Source organism: Peromyscus eremicus, chromosome 7 (genome assembly GCF_949786415.1).
Source record: "Peromyscus eremicus chromosome 7, PerEre_H2_v1, whole genome shotgun sequence".
Classification (NCBI taxonomy): Eukaryota; Metazoa; Chordata; class Mammalia; order Rodentia; family Cricetidae; genus Peromyscus; species Peromyscus eremicus.
Window position 1 is genome coordinate 37,453,228 of NC_081422.1, and position 24,253 is coordinate 37,477,480.

The 24,253-nt window shown below is 44.3% G+C and overlaps 1 protein-coding gene across 1 annotated transcript in view; it reads right to left on the reverse strand.

The window, feature by feature from the left end:
• Nucleotides 1-15,137: 15,137 nt before the first annotated feature.
• The window catches only part of Pou2f3 (POU class 2 homeobox 3), an 86,943-nt gene continuing 77,827 nt past the window's right edge, over nt 15,138-24,253 (reverse strand). Inside the window, exons 10-13 of the mRNA XM_059266849.1 lie at nt 23,499-23,660; nt 17,864-17,930; nt 16,505-16,640; nt 15,138-15,177 (exon numbers count right to left, since the gene is read on the reverse strand). Coding sequence (XP_059122832.1) covers nt 15,138-15,177; nt 16,505-16,640; nt 17,864-17,930; nt 23,499-23,660 — 405 coding nt within the window. The remainder of the gene's footprint in view (nt 15,178-16,504; nt 16,641-17,863; nt 17,931-23,498; nt 23,661-24,253) is intronic.

Consider the following 24,253-nt stretch of genomic DNA (forward strand, 5'->3'; position numbering starts at 1 on the left):
TTCACACCTGTAATCCCAGCACTGAAGAGGTGGAGGCAGGAAGATCAGGAACTCGATTCTCAGCTACATAGCAAATTCAGTGTGTGCTACAAGAAACCTCTCAGAAGGAAGAGAGACCAGAATTCATAGGAAACTACATTGGAAGCAACACAGATGATTTCCAAAGCTTGTTGGTCATCTGCACTACTTGGAAAGGGATTTCCAAACGCACATATCCAGACTGCATCCTGAATGTTGTGGTTCTGTAGGCCTGGTATGGGGCGGGAATAATTGTGTTTCAAAATCTACCTGAGGGGACAAGGCCTCAAGTGGAGGGATTGGGACACCAACCCAGCCACCAAACCTTCAACCTACAGTCTGTCCTGTGTGCAGAATGTTCTGGGACCAGAGCCTAGCAGAATCCTCATCAAAGAGACCAGAGAGACTTCATCCTGCAACTGATGGGTGCAGATAAAGAGCCCAACAGTCAAACATTAGGCAGAATTTGGGGAATCCTGCAGTAGTACAGGGGGGAGAAAGGACTGTAGGAGCCAGAGGGGGTCACGGACACCACAAGAAAACTCACAGAATCAACTAATCTGTGCTCATAGGGGCTCACAGAGACTGAACCAACAACCAGGGAGCCTGCGTGGGACTGATCTAGGCACTCTGCATATACGTGACAGTTGTGTAGCCTGATCCTCTTGTGGGACTCCTAACAGTGGGAACAGGGGCTGTCTCTGACTCCTTTATTGGCTTTTGAGACCCTTGTCTTCATACTGGTTCGCCTTGGCCAGCCTTAATACATGGGAAGGTGCTTAGTCTTCCTGCAACTTGATATGCCATGGGAGACCTGCCCTAGGAGGAATGGATTTGGGCTTGCGCATGGGGCGGGGGAGGGGGGGTGTAACAGAGGGGATGGGGTGGGAAGGTAGGACTGGGAGGAGAGGAGGGAGGGGAAACTTTGGCCAGGATGTGAAAGAAAAGAGAAAGGAAGAAAGGAAGGAAGGGAGGGAGGGAGGGAAGGGGGGAGGAAGAAAAGAAGAAAGGAAGGAAGGAAGGAAGGAAGGGTGATTTTAAAAAAATGTGTTGAGACAGAGCAGATAACAGAGAACGAAAGCCTAGAGAATGGTGACACAGTGGAATCCGAGCCACAATAGGACAATAAGTAGCTTCGATTCTTTCTGTTTGTTTTTGCTTCAGCATTTTGTTTTCATTCCAGTCTCTTGATCTGGGACTTTCTTCTTGCTGCCTCTATTTCCCACAGAAGGACAGACTATTGAAGATTTAAGAAGTCTACAGGTTCAGGGGTGGGGAAGTGTCTTTTCTTCCAAGGATAATGGACCTTCATACCAAAGTGACTGGGCCTCTGAAATCAAGCCTCACTGTTTGAGATGAAACAGTACTGATTTATCTTTTTAAAGATATGTTATGTGTATGGGTGTTTTGCCTGCACGTATTTCTGTGCACTACATTCATGCAGAGCCCGAAGAAACCAGAGGATGAAGTCAGAGTCTCTGGAACTGGAGTTACAGATAGTTATGAGCCAACCTGGGGTGCTGGGAATCAAACCTGGGTCCTCTGCGAGAGCAGCCAGTGTTCTTAACCCACTGAGCCATCTCTCTAGCCCCTTAAACTACATTAATTTATCTTTAGTCAATCTCTGCCCCACCAAATCAGTGGTGTCCCCCACTCTTGGAGCAAGCAGAGCACAGCTTTCCACTAATGTCATCACCATGACAATAATCACAGGTGACATTTGTATAGTGTTGTCTTACTGCACGAGCCACTGTCCCAAGTCCTTTGACTGTGGCAATTTATATAGGCTGGAGTCTACTCTTAGGCCCAATTTACAGTTGAGAGATTAAGGCACAAAGCAGTCCAAAAGGTTCCCAAGATGACATGGTCAGTAGGAAGGAGTTGGGCATGAACTCAGACAAGACGGCTAAGGAGACATGCTGAAATGTGCTACCCAGGGTCAGTGTGGTAGCATAGGAGGATCGGGAGTTCAAGGCTATTCTTAGCTACATAGTGAGTTGTCTTCCACCTTGATCAGCCAGCTGGATCAATTTATAACTATCCTGTTGTGAATTACAGCGTTTTCATTGTAGATAGAAAGTTCTCTATTCTTATTGAGACCCTGTCTCAAAGGACCAAAAAGCAACATTATTGACAACAGCCAAAACAAGAGAGAAAAAGAAGTTGCCTCTGCTTGACTAGAATTCCCCACAGGTGTGTACTACACGCTCTGCATTCACAGCTCCTATCTCAGGGAAGGGCATTCGTTGTTTAGGACACAGCTTCCTAAACTGCGGATCTCACCCACCTCCCCATGGGGTCACACAGAATGTGGGGCCAAGGAAAATCTGACTGCAGTACAATTTGGTTTCTGAATGCCTACAGATAAAAAAAAAAATATATTAACTCAAAGTCAAACATGTAATTGCAGGGTGTTTCTGACAGTTCCCGCCTGTGCTGTATCACACGACATCACTGTAACCTTGAATATATGATATGAGTGCCGTGCCCGGCACACACCCTCCCATCACACAATGCCAACCAGCACTACCGAAATCACCTCTGCTCAGACTCAGGACTATGGTGTGCTACCAATTGCAGTGCATACAAGGTTTTCTGCTCTTAGGGAAACTTAATTACAGAAAGCAAAATGTTTAATATTTTCCTGTTGTTATTCCTAAATATGTGAGTAACAAATTAGTATATCTTTGAATTGGATTGTGTCAAAATGTTTTGTCTAATTAATTTTTATATTCATGTGTTTCGAGTATGGGTGTGGGTGGGTATAGGTATAGAAAGTTAAACTTTCAAGAGTCAGTTCTCTCATTCCACTATGTAGATTTCTGGAATTGAACTCAGGTCTTCAGGCTTGGCAGCAAGCACCTTTACCTACTGAACCATCTTGCTGACCCAGAATGTTTCATTTTTAAAAATGGTGTTTTGAAGCCCTTTAAAGCCTGCCCAACAACCCCAGACTTCACACACCCCTGCCCCTCTACTCCCACACTCCTGACTCCATATCATGCTCTACAACTTCAGAAAAAGACTTCTGCTTTACCAGAAGCCAGGTGGGATCTAGGGACCCTTATCCCCACAAATCCCAGAGGGGACATCCTACTGGACCTGAAAACTCCCTAGTCACTAGAACCCTTGGCCATTTAGGCCAGAAGACCAGAGAGGAAAAAGAAACTAAGGAACTAAATCATCCAACAAAGACAAAGGCAGGAATCAACACCTAGACCTATAATCATCCCAAATCCAGATGCCTAAATGCCAGTGGAAGAACACAATCAATAACAGAAAAGGCAATGTGGCATCACCAGAGCCCAGCTATACTACAACAGCAAGACCTGAATAATCCAACATAGCTGAAACACAAAAAAATGACCATAAAATTACTTTATGAAGAAGATAGATGTCCTTAAAGAAGATATGAACAACTCTCTTAAAGAAATTGAGGAAACAAATTGACTACTCCTCAAAAAAATTGACAAAAAATTGGAAGAAATCAATAAATCCCTAAAAGAAAGCCAAGAAAAAATAACAAACAGATAAAGGAAACTGTGCAAGACCTGAAAATAGAATTAGAAGCAATGAACACACACACACACACACACACACACACACACACACACACACACACAAATAGAGGGAATCCTGGAAATGGAAAATCTGGGTGAGTGAACAGGAACTACAGATGTAAGCATCACCAATAGAATACAAGAGAAGGAAAAGAGAATCTCATACACTGAAGATATGACAGAAGAAATGGATATATTTGTCAAAGAAAATGATAAGAATAATAGGAATAGTAGGAGACGAAACCCAGCTCAAAAACACAGAAAATATATTTAACAAAATCACAGAAAAAAAATTTCCCAACCTAAAGAAGGACATGCCTATAAAGGTACAAGAAGCTTACAGAACACCAAACTGATTGGATCAGAAAAAAAAATCCCCTCACCACATAATAATCAAAACACTAAACATACGTAACAAAGAAAGAATATTAAAAGCAGCAAGGGAAAAGCCCAAGAAACATACAGATCTATTAGAATCAAACCTGACTTCTCAGTGGAGACCCTAAAATCTAGAAGGGCCTGGACAGATGTCTTGCAGACTCTAAGAGACCATGGATACCCACACAGACTACTGTACCCAGCAAAACTGCAATCACCCTCAATGGAGAAAACAAGATATTTCATGACAAAGTCAAATTTAAACAATATCTATCCACAAAACCAGGCCTACAGAAGGTACTAAAAGGAAAACTCCTACCCCAGGAAGTTAATTACACCCACAAAAACACAGGCAATAGATAATCTCACACCAGCAAAACCCAAAGAAGGGAAACACACACACACACACACACACACACACACACACACACACACACACATACAACCATCAAAATAACAGGAATTAACAATCATTGATCATTACTATCCCTCAATATCAATGGACTCAATTCACCAATAAAAAGGCACAGGCTAACAGATTGAATACTAAAACAGTATCTATCTATCTATCACTAAAACAAAATCTATCATTCTGCTGCATACAAGAAACACACCTTAACACTAAAGTTAGACATACAACTCACAGTAAAGGGTTGGAAAAAGATTTTCCAATCAAATGGACCTAAGAAGCAAGCTGGTGTAGCTATCCTAATATCTAACAAAATAGACTTCCAACCAAAATTAATCAAAAGAGATGGAGAAGGGAAGTTCATATTCATCAGAGGAAAAATCCACCAAGATGACATCTCAGTTCTGAACACCTATGCACCAAATGCAAGAGCACCCACATTTGTAAAAGAAACATCACTAAAGCTTAAATCACACATAGAACCCCACGCAACAAAAGTGGGAGACTTTAACATGCCATTCTCATCAATGGACAGGTCATCCAGGCAGAAACTAAACAGAGAAATAACAGAACCAACAGATGTTATGACTTAAATGGTCCTAACAGATTTTTCACACAAACACAAAAGAATATACTTTCTTCTCAGCACTGCATGGAACTTTCTCCAAAATTGACCATATACTTGGCCACAAAGCAAGTCTCAACAGATGCAAAACATTGAAATAACTCCCTGTATCTTATCTAATCCCATGGATTAAAGCTGGATTTCAACAACAGAAAAAACAGAAAGCCTACAAACTCATGGAAACTGAACAATTCTCTACTGAGTTACCACTGGGTCAAATTAAAAATAAAGAAAGAAGTGAAGACTTCCTAGATTTCAATGAAAATAAATACACAACATACCCAGACTTATGGGACACAATGAAAATAGTGTTAAGAGGAAAAGTTCATAGCACTAAGTGCTTTCATGAAGAATTTGGAGAGATCTCCTACCAGTGACACCTGGAAGCTCTAGAACAAAAAGAAGCAGACACACCTAAGAGGAGTAGATGGCAGGAAATAATCGACTTGGGGGGAGGTGCTGAAATCAATAAGATAAAACAAAGAGAACAATACAAAGAATCAATGAAACAAAGAGTTGGTTCTTCAAGAAAATTAACAAACTAGATGAACATGTATCCAAACTAACCAAAAGGCAGAGAGAATATCCAAACTAACAAAATCAGAAACAAAAGGGGGGACATGACAACAGACTCTGAGGAAATCCAGAGAATCATTAGGTCATACTTCCAAAACCTGTACTATACAAAATTGGAAAATTTAAAAGAAATGGATGAATTTCTTTTCTTTTCTTTTCTTTCTTTTTTTTTTTTTTTTGGTTTTTTGAGAAATTTCTTAATAGACACTACTTACCAAAGTTAAATCAAGATGAGATAAACAATTTAAATAGACCAATAACCCCGAAGGAAAGAGAAGCAGTCATTAAAAGTCTCCCAACCAAAAAAACCCAAGGCCAAGATGTAGATAAAATTCTAAATGGTCTTATTAAATAAGAAACACAGAGCCAAATGCAGAGTTAAAAGCCCAGAGATCAGAGGAGTAGCCAAGAGCTAAGACCACCTTATCTTACCACTTGCTGCTGTCCTTCCCCTGAGAGAGAGACCCTCTTCCTGTGTCCTGTCTTTTTATTATTGCCTTTCTGTTCTGCCTTCTCATTGGCTCTAAACCCAACAACATGATTTCCTCGTCATTGCCTGTCTATACAGACCTCCAAGTCTCTATGGTTGGTACTGGGATTAAAAGTTCAGGTCACCTTGTTTTGGATATGTCCTTGACCACAGAGACTCTGCCTGCCATGTGATCAGATTAAGGGCATGTGCTACCACCCCCTGACTCCCACTTATGGCTCGCTGTGACTTCTGATCTCCAGGCAACTTAATTAACATACAAATAAAATCACATTTCAGCACAAATAAAATATCACCATACCAAGATAGTTTTAATGCATAATTCTACCAGACTTTCAAAGAAGAGCTAATACCAACACTCCTCAAATTATTCCACAAAATAGAAACAGAAGGAATATTGCCAAATTCTTTCTATGAGGCCACAGTCACCCTGATAACCAAACCACACAAAGACTCAACAAAGAAAGAGAATTACAGACCAATTTCACTCATGAACAATGATGCAAAAAATACTCAATAAAATACTGGCAAACCAAATCCAAGAACATATCAAAAAGATCATCCACCATGACCAAGTAGGCTTCATCTCAGAGATGCAGGGATGGGTCAACATATGAAAATTTGTCAATGTAACCCACCATATAAACAAACTGAAAGAAAAAACCCACATGATCATCTCGTTAGATGCTGGAAAAGCCTTTGACAAACTTCAACACCCCTTCATGACAAAAGTCTTGGAGAGATAAGGGATACAAGAGACAAACCTAAACATGATAAAAGCAATATACAGCAAGCTGATTGCCAACATCAAATTAAATGGGGAGAGAAACTCAAAGTGATTCCACTAAAAGCAGCAACAAGACAATGTTGTCCACTCTCTCCATATCTATTCAAAATAGCACTTGAAGTTCTAGCTAGAGCAATAAGACAACTAGAGGAAACCAAGGGGATACAAGTTGGGAAGGAAGAAGTTAAAGTATCATTATTTGCAGATGATATGATAGTATACATAAGTGACCCCAAAAACTCTACCAGGGAACTCCTACAGCTGATAAACATCTTTAGTGAAGTGGCTGGATACAAGATTAATTCAAAAAATTAGTATCCCTCCTATCTATATATAAACCATAAATGGACTGAGAAAGAAATCAGAGGATCAACACCCTTTACAATAGCCTCAAATAATATAAAATATCTTGGTGTAACTCTGACCAAGCAAGGGAAAGACCTTCAAGAACTTCAAGTGTTTGAAGAAGATATCAGAAGGTGGAAAGATCTCCCATGCTCATGAATTGGTAGGATTAACAGAATAAAAATGGCCATCTTACCAAAAGCAATCTACAAATTCAATGCAATCCCCATTAAAATCCCAACACAATTCTTTACAGACTTTGAAAAAAAAACAATGCTCAGCTTCATATGGAAAAATAAAAAAAAATCCAGGTTAACTAAAACAATCCTGTACAAAAAAAGAACTTCTAGAGGTATCACCATCCCTACTACAGAGCTATAGTAATAAAAACATAATGATATTGGCATAAAAAGACAGGTGGATAAATGGAATCAAATTGTAGACCCAGACATACATCTACACACCTATGGACACCTGGTTTTCAACAAAGAAACCAAAATTATACAATGGAAAAAGAAAGCATCTTCAACAAATGGTGCTGGTCTAACTGGATGTTGGCATGTAGAAGAATGCAAATCAATCCATATTTATCACCCTGCACAAAAAACTCAAGTCCAAGTAGATCAAAGACCTCAACATAAATCCAGATACACTGAACCTGATAGAAGAGAAAGTGGGAAATAATCTCAAACGCATTGGCACTGAAGACAGCTCCCTGAACAGAATACCAATAGCACAGGCACTAAGATCACCAAATAATAAATGGGACCTCATGAAGTTGAAAAGTTTCTGTAAGGCAAAGGACACCATCAGTAGGACAAAATGGCACCCTAGAGAATGGGGAAAGATCTTCACCAATCCCACATTCGACAGAGGGCTGATTTCCAAAATATATAAAGAACTAGAGAAACTAGATATCAACAAACCAAATAATCCAAAAATGGGATACGGACCTAAACAGAGAATTCTCAACAGAAGAATCTCAAACAGCCAAGAAACATTTAAGGAGATATTCAACATCCTTAGCCATCAGGGAAATGCAAATCAAAATGACTCTGAAATTCCATCTTATACCTGTCAGAATGGCTAAGATAAAAAACACAAGGGACAGCTCATGCTGGAGAGGATGTGGAGCAAGGGGAACACTCTTCCATTGCTGGTGGGAGTACAAGCATGTACAGCCACTTTGAAGTCAGTATGGTGGTTTCTCAGAAACTTGGGAATGATCTACCACAAAGACCTAGCTATACCACTCTTGGGCATATATCCAAAAGATGCTCAATCATACCACAAGAACACTTGCTCAACTATGTTCATAGCAGCTTTATTTGTAATAGCCAGAACCTGGAAATAACCTAGATGTCCCTCAATCAAAGAATGGATAAAGAAAATTTACATTTACATGATAGAGTATTATTCAGCTGTTAAAAACAAGGATATCAGGAAATGTGAAGGCAAATGGATGGAACTAGAAAAAAACCATCCTGAGTGAGATAACCCAGACCAAGAAAGATAAACAAGGTATGAACTCACTCATAAGTGGATATTAGTTGTAAAATAAAGGCTAATCTTGCTACAATCCAAAGCCTAGGAGACAGGGAGACTAGGTAACAAGGAGGGTTTATGGGAGGAGACACAAATCTTCCTATAAAGGGAAAAATAGAAGAGATTTTGTGAGTGGACTGAGGGTAGGTGGGAATGGGAACATGAGCGATCAGGTTGCAGGGGTGGAGGGTATCCAGGGGAACAGTACTGAAAGAGACTACTGTAAAGGGGGAGGGGCATTTCTGGGTCAGGTAAAAAACCTGGAGCAAAGGAATCTCCCATGAATCTACAAGGAAGACTCCAGCTTAGATTCCTGGCCATAGCAGATACATCGCCTCAACTGGCCATCTCCTGTCCAGATTGGTGCCTAGCCCAATTGTCATCAGAGAGGCTTCATCCAGCAACTGATGGAAACAGATGTCAAACATTAGGTGGAGTTCGGGGAATCCTGCAGAAGAGGAGAAGAAAGATTGTAGTAGCCAGAGGGGTCAAGGACACCATTGCAGCAGGCCACAAGAATATATTCTAGAGATCCAGCTGTATATAATAAGCTATACCTTGATGGACCAAGGAGTCCTTCAAGAGGAAGCCACTTATCAAGGAATATTTGGTGTTATTCAGCTTTTCATATATATCAGCTGTCTTCTGCTATGAAATTCTTGTGTGACCATATACGACTAGGCCATATGGCAAACAGTTAAGCTTCTCAGACCTACTGCTGATCCACTAGGTAACACCCCTGCAAAGCCTAGGAAACAGGCAGACTGTAGATGCATAGCTTTGTTTCTTGTGCAAATGAAGCTCAGACCATCCCCTTCCTTCAGGCCTAGGAGCATTGCAGAGCTACTGACTCAGGACAATAGGGCTTTTTGCTTAACCAGGTGCAGTAAAGACTGGAGCAGAATTCCTGGGTGAGGCAGAGCTACATGGCCAGAAGAGAAGGGAAGAAGGCAGAGTTTAGATAGTAAGGCAGAATGGCTCAGGCTGAGGAGTAAAGAGCAAGGAAGAGTTTTTTGTAGATTGTAGATGAATCAGGTCAGGAGAGGAGAAGAGACAGGAAAGATGGAAGATGAAGGAACAGGGGACAAAGATGAAATCAAAAGCCTAAGAGCTTAATTATTACTAGGGCTATGAGGGGACAGAAAAAGAAGGGACAAAGAGGGTGTCAGGATGGAACTGAAGTTTTATAGATAAATAAAGTAATGGACAAAAGAACATGGTGTACATAGATTCTTTTCCCTCAGATAACACCCCCCACTCCCCACCCCCACCCACCCACCCCCGCCAGACATAGTGTCTTCCCCAGGACCCTGGGAGGGATTTTCTCAGGGCAGACCCTTAGGAAAATTCCAATACACCTTAAGAAAACTCACAGAATCAACCAACCTGGGCTCATAGGGGCTCTTAGAGACTGAACCAACAACCAGAGAGCCTGCATGGGATTGACCTAGGCCCTCTGCATATATGTGACAGTTGTGTAGCTTGAACCTCTTGTGGGACTCCTAGCAATGGGAACAGGGGCTGTCTATGACCCTTTTACAGGTGTTTGGGACCCTACTCCTCATACTGAGGTCGACTTGCCCAGTCTTAAGACATAGGGAGGTGCTTAGTCTTACTGCAACTTGATATGCCATGTTTTGTTGATACTCATGGGAAACCTGCCCTTTCCTAAACAAAATCAGAGGAGGAGTGGATTCGGGGGTGGGAACAGAGGTGGGGGTGGGGGGAGGGACTGGGAGGAGAGGAGGGAGGGGAAACTGTGGCTGAAATGTAAAATAAGTAAATAAATTTTAAAAGTTCCTGTTTTGAGTAGCAGAGTAGCAATCGTTTCATACATACGAACATAGACTTGGGATCAGGACAAAATGTCTCACAATTGTTGAATGGCCCTCAACATACTTGCGCCATTTTTATACCATGTATTTAAGTGAAACAGTATTCTCAGCATTGATGATCATAACGTCGGAACACTGATTAACTCTGCAAAATGTTGAAAATGCTCTACATCCTACAGCATCAAATATTCAGCCAAGCCTGGTGTGGTGGCACAAACCTCCCAGCACTCGGGAGGCAGAGGCAGGTGGATCTTTGTGAGTTTGAAGCCAGCCTGGTCTACATGGTGAGTTTCAGTCATCTAGGGCTACATAGTGAGAACTTGGATTTAAAAAAAAAAAAAAATCAGCCAAGATTTAAGTTTTTTGTAAAAATAAACAAGCAAATCCATTTCATTAGTATGCACATTTGACTGTGTGTTTTCTAACTGGTAAAATTATATTTACAACAAAGAATTGTCCTAAAATAAACTTCTCCATGATTTTTCTACCAGTAAATAAAATACATGCATTTATTTATATGTGTGTCTTGTAAGAATTTCCCTTCTGAAAAGGGGTTGTGAGCAGAAGTTTACAATTCCCTAGTTCAGAGAGAAAAAAGGAATTTCATTTTAAAATTTCTTTTTCTTGCATGCAGCCGTGTTTGAGTCAAGGTCTCATTCTAGCCCAGGCTTGCCTTGAGCTCACTTTTGTAGCCAAGGCTGGCTTGAAACTCCTTATTCCTCCTGCCTCAGCCTCCTGAGTGTTGTGATTACAGGTGAGCACTGCCACACCTGGGTTTAAACCTCTTAAATGCCTTAGTATGTGCAGGTAACAATGCTGGCCACTAGAGACAACAGAGAATAAAACAATCTGGGGGGACAGCTGAGTCCCAGAGATATGCCAGAGGATCCTGTGCCTGGACACCTGGGGGTAGAGGCAGGTTCCCTGACTCAAATCATCCCCTGAAGTTCTTAATTTGCCTTAGAAGCTGGGCATAGTGGTGCAGGCCTGTAATCCCAGTACTGGAGAGGCAGAGACAGAAAGGTCAGTAGCTTGGATCATCCTGACCTACATAGTGAGTTTCAGGCTAACCTGTGCCACAAGGGGTCCAACAAACAAAAAAACAAGATCTGACAGAGTCTGAGGTACATTGGAGTATCAGGCCAGGTAAAGGCAAGACCCTACTATAAATATATAGACAGACAGACAGACAGAGAGACAATATGAAATATGAGCAGCAGCCACGATCTTTTCCTCCTTTCTCTACCCTTCCACGACGGCTAGTGTTGCTCTTAAGCACTTGTCTCTTAGATGCTCATAGATGGCGACAGCTAAAATGAACTTCTACTAAACTTCTTTGGAATTATGAATTCTACAGAATCCTGCAGGTGTGAATGATAAGTCCATGCCCACCTGCAAATTGGATTCTGCTCAGCGAATGTCCCAGTCAATGGGCAGTGGGAGCCACTAGAGGCCAAACAGGCAACCCTTGTATTTATTTTTGCTTTTGAGATAGGGTCTCTCTTTATAACCCTGGCTGGCCTGGAACTAACTACATAGACCAAGCTAGCCTTTAACTCACAGCAATCCACCTGCCTCTGCCTCCCAAGTATGCCACCACCACTCTAATTTAAAAAAAAAAAAATGTGGACTAGTGGGTGAAAACCATAATTTTGGATGGTGCCAGAGATTGTTTTCAGTACTTACCTGGGCAGGATGTCAAGATGGGCAGTGCTGGAACAGGAAAGGGTCGGCTCTGATATCAGCAACACTGGTGGATATGCAGTGATAGGCAGAGATATGCTTGTATGGTAGTGTGCTCTTTGAAAACTTAAATCGCTGCTAAGGACTTCTGCTGTCTCCCTGCCACATTTCTAGCCTCCTGCATACACTTTCTTTTTGAAACTGGGCCTCATTATGCTGCAAAGACTAGCCTAGAACTCCTAGATTCAAGCATCCCTGAATCCTACCTGAGCCCCCTGTGTCTGGGGTAGCCTGCAGGTACACACTAGAGCTCTCAGCCCACCTTTGAACTACATCTTTTTGCTTTCAAAAGTAACCACCATCAACAGGACTTCCCCCGATTTCATATCACAAAACAGGAATCTGAATAATATGAGTCCCATTCAAACACCAGGCACAATAGCCCCTTGAGGATTTGTGTATAGGTTTCCCATGTGGATGCTATTACTATTTGCAACACACGTTAAATCCTGAGATGACTAATTTTAACTTGAAAATTGACTGGGTTTTGAGACGCCTGGAACATTGGCAGGGTATACCCCTGTCTATAGTGCTATTTTCAGATAAGGTCATGAGGGCTGTGGCCTAAGGAATGGAATAATCTTCTGATAGATTCATAATGGGATGGCACTAGGGGAGAGTGAGGCCTACTTAGGAGAAGGTCTTCAAGGCTATCTAGCCATGGGTCCTTCCTGCAAACCTCTCCTCGTTTCCTCTCCGACATGCTGAGAATTACTCGCCCCTCCCCCCATGCCCTTCCAGCTGTGATAGACACCTCTGAAGCCAGAAGCTGAAGGCAACCTTTCCTGCCTCGGGTTGTTCTGTCGGGCATTTTGATCACAGCCACGGAAAAGTAGTGCAAATCCCATCTTTGTTTCTCCTCACCAACTGTAACACCAACAGCCCTTTCTTCCCCACAGATCAGTGTTTAGTTTAAGAACTGCAACTATTTAAGTTTTTATTAAGTCGGGTGACTGACTGTGGTGCCTTCCAGGCCCGTGATCCTAGCACTTGGGAGGTTGAGGCAGGAGGATTGCAATGAGTTTAATAAGGTCAACCTGGCTAAATAATGAGCTTGAGGCCAGCCTGGGCTATAGAGTGAGACTCTACCTCAAAACCAAAAAACAAATAATTAAAAAAAAAAATCCTATCACCCCAAATTAACCTAATAAAAACCTTAATAATAGCTTCCCTATTCTTCAATGTTCTCATTAGGTGGAGATGGTTTCTCAAGCCAGTATATGCTGTCATGAAATTATCCTCTATGTTAGACAGCTTTTGCTTTCCGATGTAAATAATGACAGTGGAGTAGTCAATATTTAGGCTGTGTGAGATAGATTAGCCTTGGCCTCTACCTCTTAAGTCTTCAAGTGGCATGACCTTAAATATTCATCATACTCCCCTCTTAGAAATTGGGGAACAATCTCTCACTCACTCTGCTCCCAAAGTAGCTCTGTCCCACAGAGTAAGAACATCGAGCAGTTTCGGACCCTGTATTAATGCAGGCCATCCCCAGTACCCACTTCACGTTCTAAATGGAACTATTTTTTTGTCCCATCCCATTTCCATTATCTGCACTCACAGTCTACCTCACACACATAAAAAGGCACAAAACAGTCCTCTGATCTGCTTCTTATCAACAGTGGAATAGTTTATGTAATTGCTATACAAATATATTTAGAAACAGAGAGATTCCTTTGGGTCTCAATGGTTTCCTGGATATTCAGTCTTTAAAAAAAAAAAAAAGTTACCATTTCTACAATGGCGTCATGTGACAGCTTTACACACACAGGCCCACAGAAGGAGACTCCATATATAATGTTCCCCCCAAAGTCAGCAAAGCCCCAGCTCACGTGGGAACTCTGTGAAGTATTCCACACTTTGGTATTCCCCCCTCCTTTTCTAATAGAACATAAAATATTACAGAGACATAATCAAATTTCACACCTGAGTTAGACATTTTGCTGGAAAATTACACATTAAAGAGAAAAGATCATAGTGTAGAACAGGAAAGGACTATGTACAAGAGTATGGCCAGTGCATCAGGTCTCTGTCTGTCTGTCTGTCTGTCTCTCTCTGTCTCTCAGTTTCCACAATTTTCTGTGGCCAGGAGAAAGGAGGGGGCAGGACAAGGGAAAACTCAGGGAGCAGAGAAAGGACAAGCGTTCTTGAACTCAGGTAGACATGGGCAACAGAAGAGCACCTGTGGACGGAGCAACATGGCCCTTTGTGGAGAGGAAGGGACTTTGTAGGGCACAAGAATGGACAGATTTGGGTGTAGAAAAGGGAGTGAGGGTTAAAAGAAAATGAGGCAAATCAGAGCTTTCCGTGGGAAACTGTGCTACTCAGACAAAACAAGGCTTTGGTGGAGACATGAGATTTCCCTGTTTCCACAGAATTTGGGATCTGTTTAGGATTGCGGCTGAAGGCAGAGTCAAAACCATGGTCTACCATTCTTGCAGTTTGGCACACCGAGCAAATTGCTGTCCCCAGAAGCCCACACTCGAGCTGAAGAGTAACGATGGCACAATGCCCTTTCTCTGAGAGATGAAGCCACGGTGAAGCCATCGAAAACACGAGAGCAAGGAGGTGGCCATGGGCAAGGCGGGCGGGCACTGTCAATGCCCAGCAGGATTGTCAAGAGCCTAAGGCGTCAGTGTGGTCTTCAGTCACAGTTTGGTGCTCCGGAGTCTCTGAATCCTCGAGAAGGCAAGAATGTGGGTTTGCTCTTCAGCAGTGGCCATCTCTCCCACCTGTCTCCAAGGAGTCTGTCCATTCGTGGAAGGCATGGCTCCCTTCGTCCTGCTGGGAACAAGGGGCCAGGTGGAAGGGAGGAAGTTTTTGGTCTCAGTGGAGGTAGGTGGGATGATTCCAACGGTACCACGGTCTGGAAGGAAGATGAAAACAGGCCAAGCCAGAGTCATAAACCTGATGGGGAGGACTAGGAACGGGGAGGTGGTAACTAACAGGCAGGTAAGAGGGGTCCTTAAGTGAGGATGAACACATTCTGGAATTAGATAACAGTGATGGTTGTACAACACTGTGAATTTTATGGCATATGAATCATATCTCCAACATTAAACTCCTCAACCCCAGAAATCCTGACTATGAAACATCTGGATGGTAGAAGCTGCTTGCTGAACTGCCTAGATTTGGACAAGTGGATTTATCTCTTCTTGTAAAGCTCGAGTGTGTAACCTATCACTCAAGGTGGTTGGTTTGTGTGTTTAAGACAAGGTCTCACTATGTTTAAGAGAGGCTGCCTTCAAATTCACAATCCTCCTGCCTCAGCCTCCTGCATGCTGAAATTACAGGTGTGTACCACCGTGCCCACATTTCTTTTTTAAAACCATGTATATCTGTGCATCTGTGTGCACACTTGGGGAGGCCAGAGGACAACAGCCTTGGGTGTCATCCCCAGGCATGCTGCCCACCTTCTTTAGGACAGGTTCTCCCATTGGCCTGGCGCTCAAAGGATTCTCTCCTCACTTGCACCTAGCACACTCCTCACTTTCACAAAAAGCACCCAGTGCCACACCTGGCTTTTTTAAATGTCATTCTGGAGGTCAGGCTCAGGTCTCATGCTTTCCAGGCAAGCACTTTACCAATAGAACTGTCTCCCCAGCCCCACACCCTGCTCCAAATCCGTCTTCTTCTGCACCAGGGGAGATTCTTGAGACACCCATCCTAAGAATACATTTTCCAGTAGTTTATTCAGCTTGTGAGCTAAGTAAGGCCCTCGAGGGCCTGCCCTGCTGCCTCCCAAGTACACCTGCGAGACAGAACTCAGCAGCACTTTTCTGTCTCCCTGGCCAGCCACACCTGAAGGCCAGAATTGGTCTATGCCTGAGCTCCAGACTCAGGTTAGAATATCCTGTGACTTGAGTTCCTGGTGTGGAGTGCTCCTGAACCTAGCTCAGGACCTGGTCCTTTCTCACGTGAGCATCTGGAAATTTCCAGGATCAAAGTGAGGATGGAAATTTTGGCTTTGTTGACATCAGCCCTTGCCAGGACTGCTCACTGGCTACAGCTTCTTTTTAATCCTCGCTCCCTGGGGATGCAGACCGGTCTAGCTCTTCACTCTGCCCTCCCTCCGCTCCATCCCATCTCCACTGCTACCCCATTTCCCATTTCCAGTTCTCCGCTATGGCACTGGCCCAGCTCCTCACGTGCCCCTGAGCTTGCCAGATGCTTCCTCACTGCCGTCCACTTACCCCGAGGAGTTAAAGCCAGAGGAGGAGTTCATTGCTGCTTTGGAGTTATTTTGAGATGTCGTGGGGCTGCTGGCATGGAGTCCCGAGCCAGGAGACGAAGGCCTGCTGTTGTTCCCAGGGGAGCAGGATGACGTTACTATGGACAAAGAGAGACAAAAATAAGGCCAAAATAATGCGCCTGGGTCTGGGGACCTTTGTGACACAGCCCTTCCAACTCATAATTTCCTGGTGTAATCCCCAAAGGGCACTTACCCTGTCCCTATCCCCACCCACCTGCCCTCCTTCTTCCATGTTAAAAACATCAAGGCCCACCCGCCAGCCCATCCTTGGTGGGGCTCTTATTTCAAGTGCTTTCTGCTGGCCAGGCCCTCAGAGCGGTGGGGCTGCTTCTGTCAGTCCGAGACTTGCCAACTGCATGGAGGACAGATGCCAAAATCATCCTACTGTGGGACACACCCTGGGCGGGAGGGAAGAAGCCTGAGAAGCTCAGGAAGAGGAGAAAGCCAACTGGAGAGCAGAGAGACTGCCAGCCTCTCATTTTTCTCTAATTCCACAAAGGAAGTGCAAGTGGTCGCTCTGAAGGGGACCCAAACCTCTTCTGGCCCTGGGCCTGCCCTGACCCACCCTGAAACTCATTCTCATCCTCTGTAAAATGGTGGGTTTGGACTAAATAGATAATTCTCATGTTTGGGATCCCAACTTGTGCTTCATGGATAGAGTGCCATATATTTTACTACTCAAACTAAGATTTAAAAAAAAAAAGTAGAATATGCTGAGATTTATCTTGGCATTTGAGGCAGCTATGAGGGCCTCTAGAGGCCAGCTGGACATATCCTTATCTAGTTCTTTGAAATGCTACAGGTGCTTTGGGAAAAATAGAACCCCGGAAATGTGTTTGGAAAGCTGTCTTCCTCCAGTTTTCCATACAATTCATTTTGGAATGTACTACACCCTTGAGTGCTGAGCCATGATGCAATTAAAATAAAAAACAACAAACAAACACTTGTTTGTTTAAACTTTGCTTACCAACATTTTCCAAACTTATGTGATTACAGAACTCTATTCTTCCCAGCCCTGATTTTTAATGTCCTTTGAGACACACTGAGGGAATGCTGACTTAGGTTAAGTGCCTTTTAAGGTTTTGTTTTGTTTTGTTGGAGACAGGGTTTCTCTATGAAGAGGTAGACAGCTCTGGCTGTCCTGGAACTTGCTCTGTAGACCAGGCTGGCCTCGAACACCTGCCTCTGTCTTCCAAGTGCTGGGATTAAAGGTGTGCGCCATCACACCTGGGTCCTTTCAGTTTTCCTGTGCTATTTAGATTAATCTTTGTGGTGTCTGGAAACCTCTTCTGAAGCTCACCTGTTCCAGGCATGGTGCTGTGGACAGGAGGGATGGAGAGGGCACCAAGAGACCCTGAGGGAGAGACCTGAAAGGCAAGGGAAGCTTGTGAATGTCCATGCTGCAGCCTTCCTCCTTCTGTCAGGAAACTGGGCCAAAGGCTGCAGAGAGCTGTTTGCCTTCCTTGATGACCTCCGACTCCATAATTTTCACCTTGTGCTTAATAGAAGACCTATGGACCACGTACAGCCGTCCCGACCCACTTCCAGCCTGCTGCGGAAGCTCCCCGGTGCTGACACCAACCACTCCCCGTCCTGCTGGGGCCCCTGGCAAAGTTCCTCTGGTACTGCCAGGCTGAAGGTTTGTCCCAGCGCCCTGGAGGAGTGAGGAGCAAGCCTTGACGGCCCTTGCTCAGGCAGATGTTGCCGGCTGCCCGCTCCATTTCTACTTTACATGTCCACAATCTCAGGACTTGGGAGACTGAGGCAAGGGAACTGCTGTGAGTTCTGAGTCAGCTAGGGATGCATAGCAAGACCCTGTCAAGAAAAGGTTGGGGGGGGGGTGGCGGGGGTGGCGGGCAGGTAGAGACTTAAAATACCAGAAGGAGCCATTCAGGAGCTAGGGAGACAGCTTGGCTCAGTCACTAAAGTGCTTGCCTCTCAAGCATGTGAAAGCTAGGCCCAACAGTCACAGCCTGCAATCCCATGCTGGGAAGGAAAAACAAGAGGATCCCTGGGGCTTGCTGGTCAACCAGTGTAGCCAATGCAGGGAGCTCCAGGGTCAGTGAAAGACACTCTCTCAAAAAATAAGACTGAAAAGCAGTTGAGGAAGATGCTGCATGTTGACCTCTGGCCTACACACACACACACACACACACACACACACACACACACACACACACACACACGTTTAACCTCTCAGTTCAGGAACCTACCCCTCACTATGATCATCCAAGAACAGCCTAGAACAAGAAAACATCAGGAGTGGACAGATCTGGGTGTGAGTCCTGGCCCCATCACCCACCATCTGCATGACTATGAGTAAGCTATCAACCCCAGGGAGACTTGCTTTTCTCCTCTTCGAACAGCAGCAGCACCTCCCTGATATTTCTTTTAATTAAGATTTAATGAGATAATGTCTATAAAGCTTCCAACCCTGTGGCTGGCAAAGAGCACCAGCTTGTTAGATGTTAGTTCCCTTGCTCCCCGGGAAAGGGCTATGGACCACTGTTTCTGGGTGCTTTCGCAGCTTCACCTTTGACCTGAGATCTGCATATTCTTACTCCTTTGAGTTTTCTCCTGTCGACAAGGAAGCTCTGGCCAGCATTTCCATAGGCTACTGATGTAGACGGTCCACTTAGGGACCCGCCATCTGCTATGATCCTCCCCGGCTCTGGAACAGTCCCTCCAACAGGAAGTGGCATGTTCTCATTTCCTAATTAATCAGAAATCCTTCTCGAGGCTTCTACTTACCCTTCGTTTTACAATGAGCAGGGCCTGGAGGGGTAGAGGCAGGTGTGGGACAGTTTGGGAGGTGTGGCCGAGTGGTGAGAGATATTATCAGTCATCTCCTCTCCTCCCCTCCCAGATGCCACACCCAAGAAATCTGCTGTTTTCAAATAAATAATAGTGTGTGCAGTCACTGTGATTAGCTCCTTCCATTTCCAGCTAAAGACGGGTTTGGCACACACAAACATACACATATAGGGTTCCTTACTTTAAACATTTTTTTTTACATATGGTAGCAAAATGGTGCCAAGATGATCTGTGCAATGCTTCCTCTGTGTGTGTGTGTGTGTGTGTGTGTGTGTGTGTTTCACTGGGAACTGAGGCCATGTTCTTATGTATGCTAAGCCAGGGCTATGTATAGCATCCAGTGACATACATCTCCCAACCCCCTTTAAAATTTTATTGTTTATTTTTGAAAGATTTTATTTTTAATTATGTGTATTTGTGCTGGTGCATGTGTGGGTGGGTGTGTGTGTGTGTGTGCATGTGACTGCAGTGCTCATGGAGACCAGAAGAGGGCATCAGATACCCTGGAGCTGGTAGATATGAGCACAAGTGGGTGTTGGAAACTGAACTCAGGTCCTCTGCAAGAGTAGTATGAACTCTTAACCACTGCGTCATCTCTCCAGCTCCTATTAATTTATTTTTCTAACTTAGCTACCTTGAGATTGCTTTGTATCAGAAACAGAAGACACCAGTTTTCACTCCAATCAAGACCCAAGGAAAAGACAGGATCAGAAGACATTCTCTATCCTCTTCCTTCATGATATCTGGTCTGGAACTCTGCCTTCCAGGTATGATATGGCCAGTACTACCTAGAAATGTTTTTTTTTTTAAAGAATTATTTAATTTTATCTGTATGTGTGTTTTGCCTGCACGGATGTCTGTGCACCATGTGTACGTCTGGTACCTGCAAAGACCAAAAGACAGCATAGGATCCCCTGAACAGTTGTGAGTGAGCTGCCATGTGGGTGCTGGGAATCGAACCCAGATTCCTCTGGGAGACAGATAGTCTACTACCTGCTGAACCATCTCTCCAGCCCTAGCCCGTGGTTCTTTAGCAGCATGCCTTCTCCCGGGCTGTTCTTTCTGCCTACTCAATTACTCTTGCTACTTCATATTGTTCTTCACGTGTATCGTGGGCTCCCCACTCGTGGCAGCCACGCTGACTTGAGTTTATTTATTTATTTATTTGTTTGTTTGTTTGTTTGTTGGTTGGTTGGTTTTTCGAGACAGGGTTTCTCTGCATAGCCTTGGCTGTCCTGGAACTCACTCTGTAGACCAGGCTGGCCTCACACTGAGATCCACCTGCCTCTGCCTCTGCCTCCCAAGTACTGAGATTAAAGTCACCCAGTGACTTGAGTGTCTTTTATCTGCATTCCCATAATGCTCCTGTGGGACTTGTCAGGCTAGACCTCTCACATGCACTTGGTTTTATTTCCTACATTCTCAGTCTCTTCCTTCTCTGTTTCTTCCCTTGATCCTCTTGCTTTCAAATGGCTGATGTCACCAGGGTTTGGAAGTGGACCTTTCTCTCTCTTCACTTCATACAAATTCCATAATAGAGCTTCTTCTCACCCAGGACTTCAACTACCACCTGTATGCTTGGGATACCCCCAATCCCTGTCTCCATCCCAGCTTCTCTCCTGACCTCTATATCCATCATTCCAAATCTCCAGGGGCAGTCCCACTTAAGTGTCCTGCAGGCCCACATCATGATGATGCAAAGAACTGGAGTACTACCTTTTCCCACTCCAAAACCAGTTGGTCCTGTCTGTTTGGTCCACACATACTGTTACCATCTACCCAACCAGCCCAGCTTGAACACTTGGAGTCATCCCAAGGATTCTCCTTCCACCACTCTCCCTGACCCAAGCCAGCTTTCAATTTATTAACCTAGGCCTTTTGTTTATATTTTTGTTTGTTTGTAAGATAGGGCCTCAGGTAGCTCAAACTGGTCCTGTATTTGCTAAGTAACTGAGGATGACCATGAACTTCGGATCTACCTCCTGAGTGCTGAGATTACATGGTGGTGCTGTAGATGGAACTACATGGGCTTCATGCATAGTAGGCAGGCATGCTACTAACTACACCCTAACCCTTGTTTATCTCTTGACACTCTCCATCACCTGCCCTATGACCTGTTCAGTCTCACTTTTCAACATGCCTCTACATGGAAGCATCTGAAGTTCCACGGATGTGCTGTTCATTCTTCCCCACCTCACTGTTCTCACACTCCCCCTGGAGACAGCTCCACCGCACACCTACCCGCCTTTGGAAACTCAGCTCTGGCACTAATGACCTCCGTGGGGAAGCCTTCCTAGCCAACCCTCCCCAAGGTGTGCCAGCTGCTGCTCCTAAGGTCGCTTAGAGAAATGATCCTGTTGTTTACCTCTTGTTTACTTGTGTGTATCCTCTGCTAGATAATCCGGTCCCCTTGGACTGGGAATAAACGCATCTATCCCCAGCACTTGGCACAAAGACTAACATAGAGCTGGTCTTTGGATATATGGGGGGAAATCAACAATGTGGTAGTTTTTATGTAGCTGCTAGGTCTTACCCAGACAGAGAACTCTATACTGTTAACCAGGTCCCATCTCTCCCTAGATGGAAAGACACTTTCTAATTCCCAATCCTCTGTGTCTCCTTAGAACCTCAAGTTATTCTCAGCCTTGGCTTTTCCCTGGAACACCAGAGGCTAAGACTTAACCTCAACTAGGTGCTGCCTCTTAGTTGCCTAGGAAGCACGTCCAACTTAATATGACTGGTCCCAGATTCTCTTCATGCAGTCTTCAAAATTATTTATTATTATTATTATTATTATTATTATTATTATTATTATTTTGAGACAGGGTCTTTCTAGGTAGTCCTGGCTATCCTGGAACTCACTATGTTCACCAGGCTGGTCTCAGACTCAGAGATCTGCCTGCCTTCACCTCCCAAGTGCTGGGATTAAAAAAAGCATGTGCCACTATGTTCAGCTCAACATTTTTTTTTTAAATGGCAGTGTCAACAACATGCATGCAGTACTCAGGCAGCTCAGTTGGTAGCATGTTTGCCTAGCATGCAGGAAGCCCTGGGTTCCATATCTAGCACCAGAAAAACCAGGTGTGGTGGTGCACACCCGTAATCCCAGCACCTAGGAGACAGAGGTCATCCTTGGCTACATAGTGAGCTCAAGGTTGGCCTGGGTTCCATGGGATCCTGTACCATAAAACAAACAAAACAAAGCCAACAAAGCAGCCTGGGGAAACATGGCGGTGATTTCCAGCCTGCTGCTCTGCTCTTTGAATTGGAGCCATTAGCTCGTCTTCTTGGTTTCCCAGCTGAAGAACATACAGAATCCAGCCATTTATTCTCATCACCATGGCTACCACCCTCCAAACGTCCTCTACTCAGCCTGATGGCTGTCTTCCGGCTGGTCTCCTGCTTCCCACGTAATTCTCTACTCAGCAGCCCATGTCAACTAGCTCCCTTCATCTTGAGTACTCTTTCCCCTAGATATACACATATTTCATCCCCTTACAAAGTTCAGATCTTCATTCGAATATTGCCTAACCAGACAGGGCTTCTCTAACCATCCTGTTAAAAAGTCAAAGAATAGCCGGATGGCTGTGGCACACGCTTTTAATCCCAGCACTTGGGAGGCAGAGCCAGGCAGATCTCTGTGAGTTCAAGGCCAGCCTGGTCTACAGAGTGAGATCCAGGACAGGAACCAAAAAAAAAAAAAAAAAAAAAGCCAAAAAAATACCCCAATCACTTTGTGCATTTTTTTTTAAATTGTATTACACTTTATTCATTTTATATACTTGTGTGGGTATGTGAGTGGCACACAACATGTGTGAGAGGTCAGAGGTCAATTTTGGGGAATTGGTTGTCTCCTTCCACCATGGAGGTCCCAAGGGATGGAAAATGGATCATCAGGTTGGTCCGCAAGCATCTTTACTGGCTGAGCCATCCCAACAGCCCCCACTTCCACTCATCTTTAATCTTTATATTATGCATATTTTATGTGTTGTATCCATTTGTTTATTCATGTACTGATCTCCCCTACCCACTACCTACCACGCTCTAGTATGGAAGACTCTTGGCCTCCACCTACATGTCCCCCAAGTGTTTGGCAGTCAGCCTGGCTCCAAGCCACTTACCAGCCGGGAGTTGTAGATGGGGGGCTTGATGGGCGTGGCCACAGGGCAGTTGATTCGCTTCTCCTTTTGCCGTCGATTGCAGAACCAGACCCTTACCACCTCCTTCTCCATGGATAACTGCTCTGCAATCATGGAAATCTCTTCTGAGCTGGGTTTAGGGTTCTATAGGGACAAAGGGATAGAGTGTGGTCAGGAGACAGAAACAGGTTCAGAAAGCGGAGGTGAAGGTCAGATATCCCAAACACAAAGAATTCAATGTATGAGTCAGATGCCTTAGAGGCAGGTCAAGGGTGGAATACACTCTATGACATATGTACTGAGTGTCCTGAGGAATTCCCTTCACCTCTGAGCCCCAGTCTTTCCATATACGGAGTGAGACTGCCTGCCGAGCACGTAGGACTATGGTAAGGGTTACGAGAGAGAGCACGTGTACATCATCAAGCACAGGGCTGGACCAGGTAAGAGGGTAAAAAAGGCTGGTCCCTTCCTGTACTCCTTCCCTTGGGAGTAGTTCCACTGCAAGGAATGAATTACGGAGGGCAGGTGGACTCCTCCGGGAAAAGATTCCCCTCTGAGTCCTTCCTCATAACCTTTCCCTTCATCTCTTCTTAGAAAATGAGGAGAGCTGCAGACAGTATGATATCATCACTCTGCCCGACTGACCTGCACCCAGTCTGTGGCTTGAGCTCCCTTTTTCCTCACTCTTGCACCCTCTTTAACTACACTGTTCTGAGAAACCTAAAAAGATGGGCAAC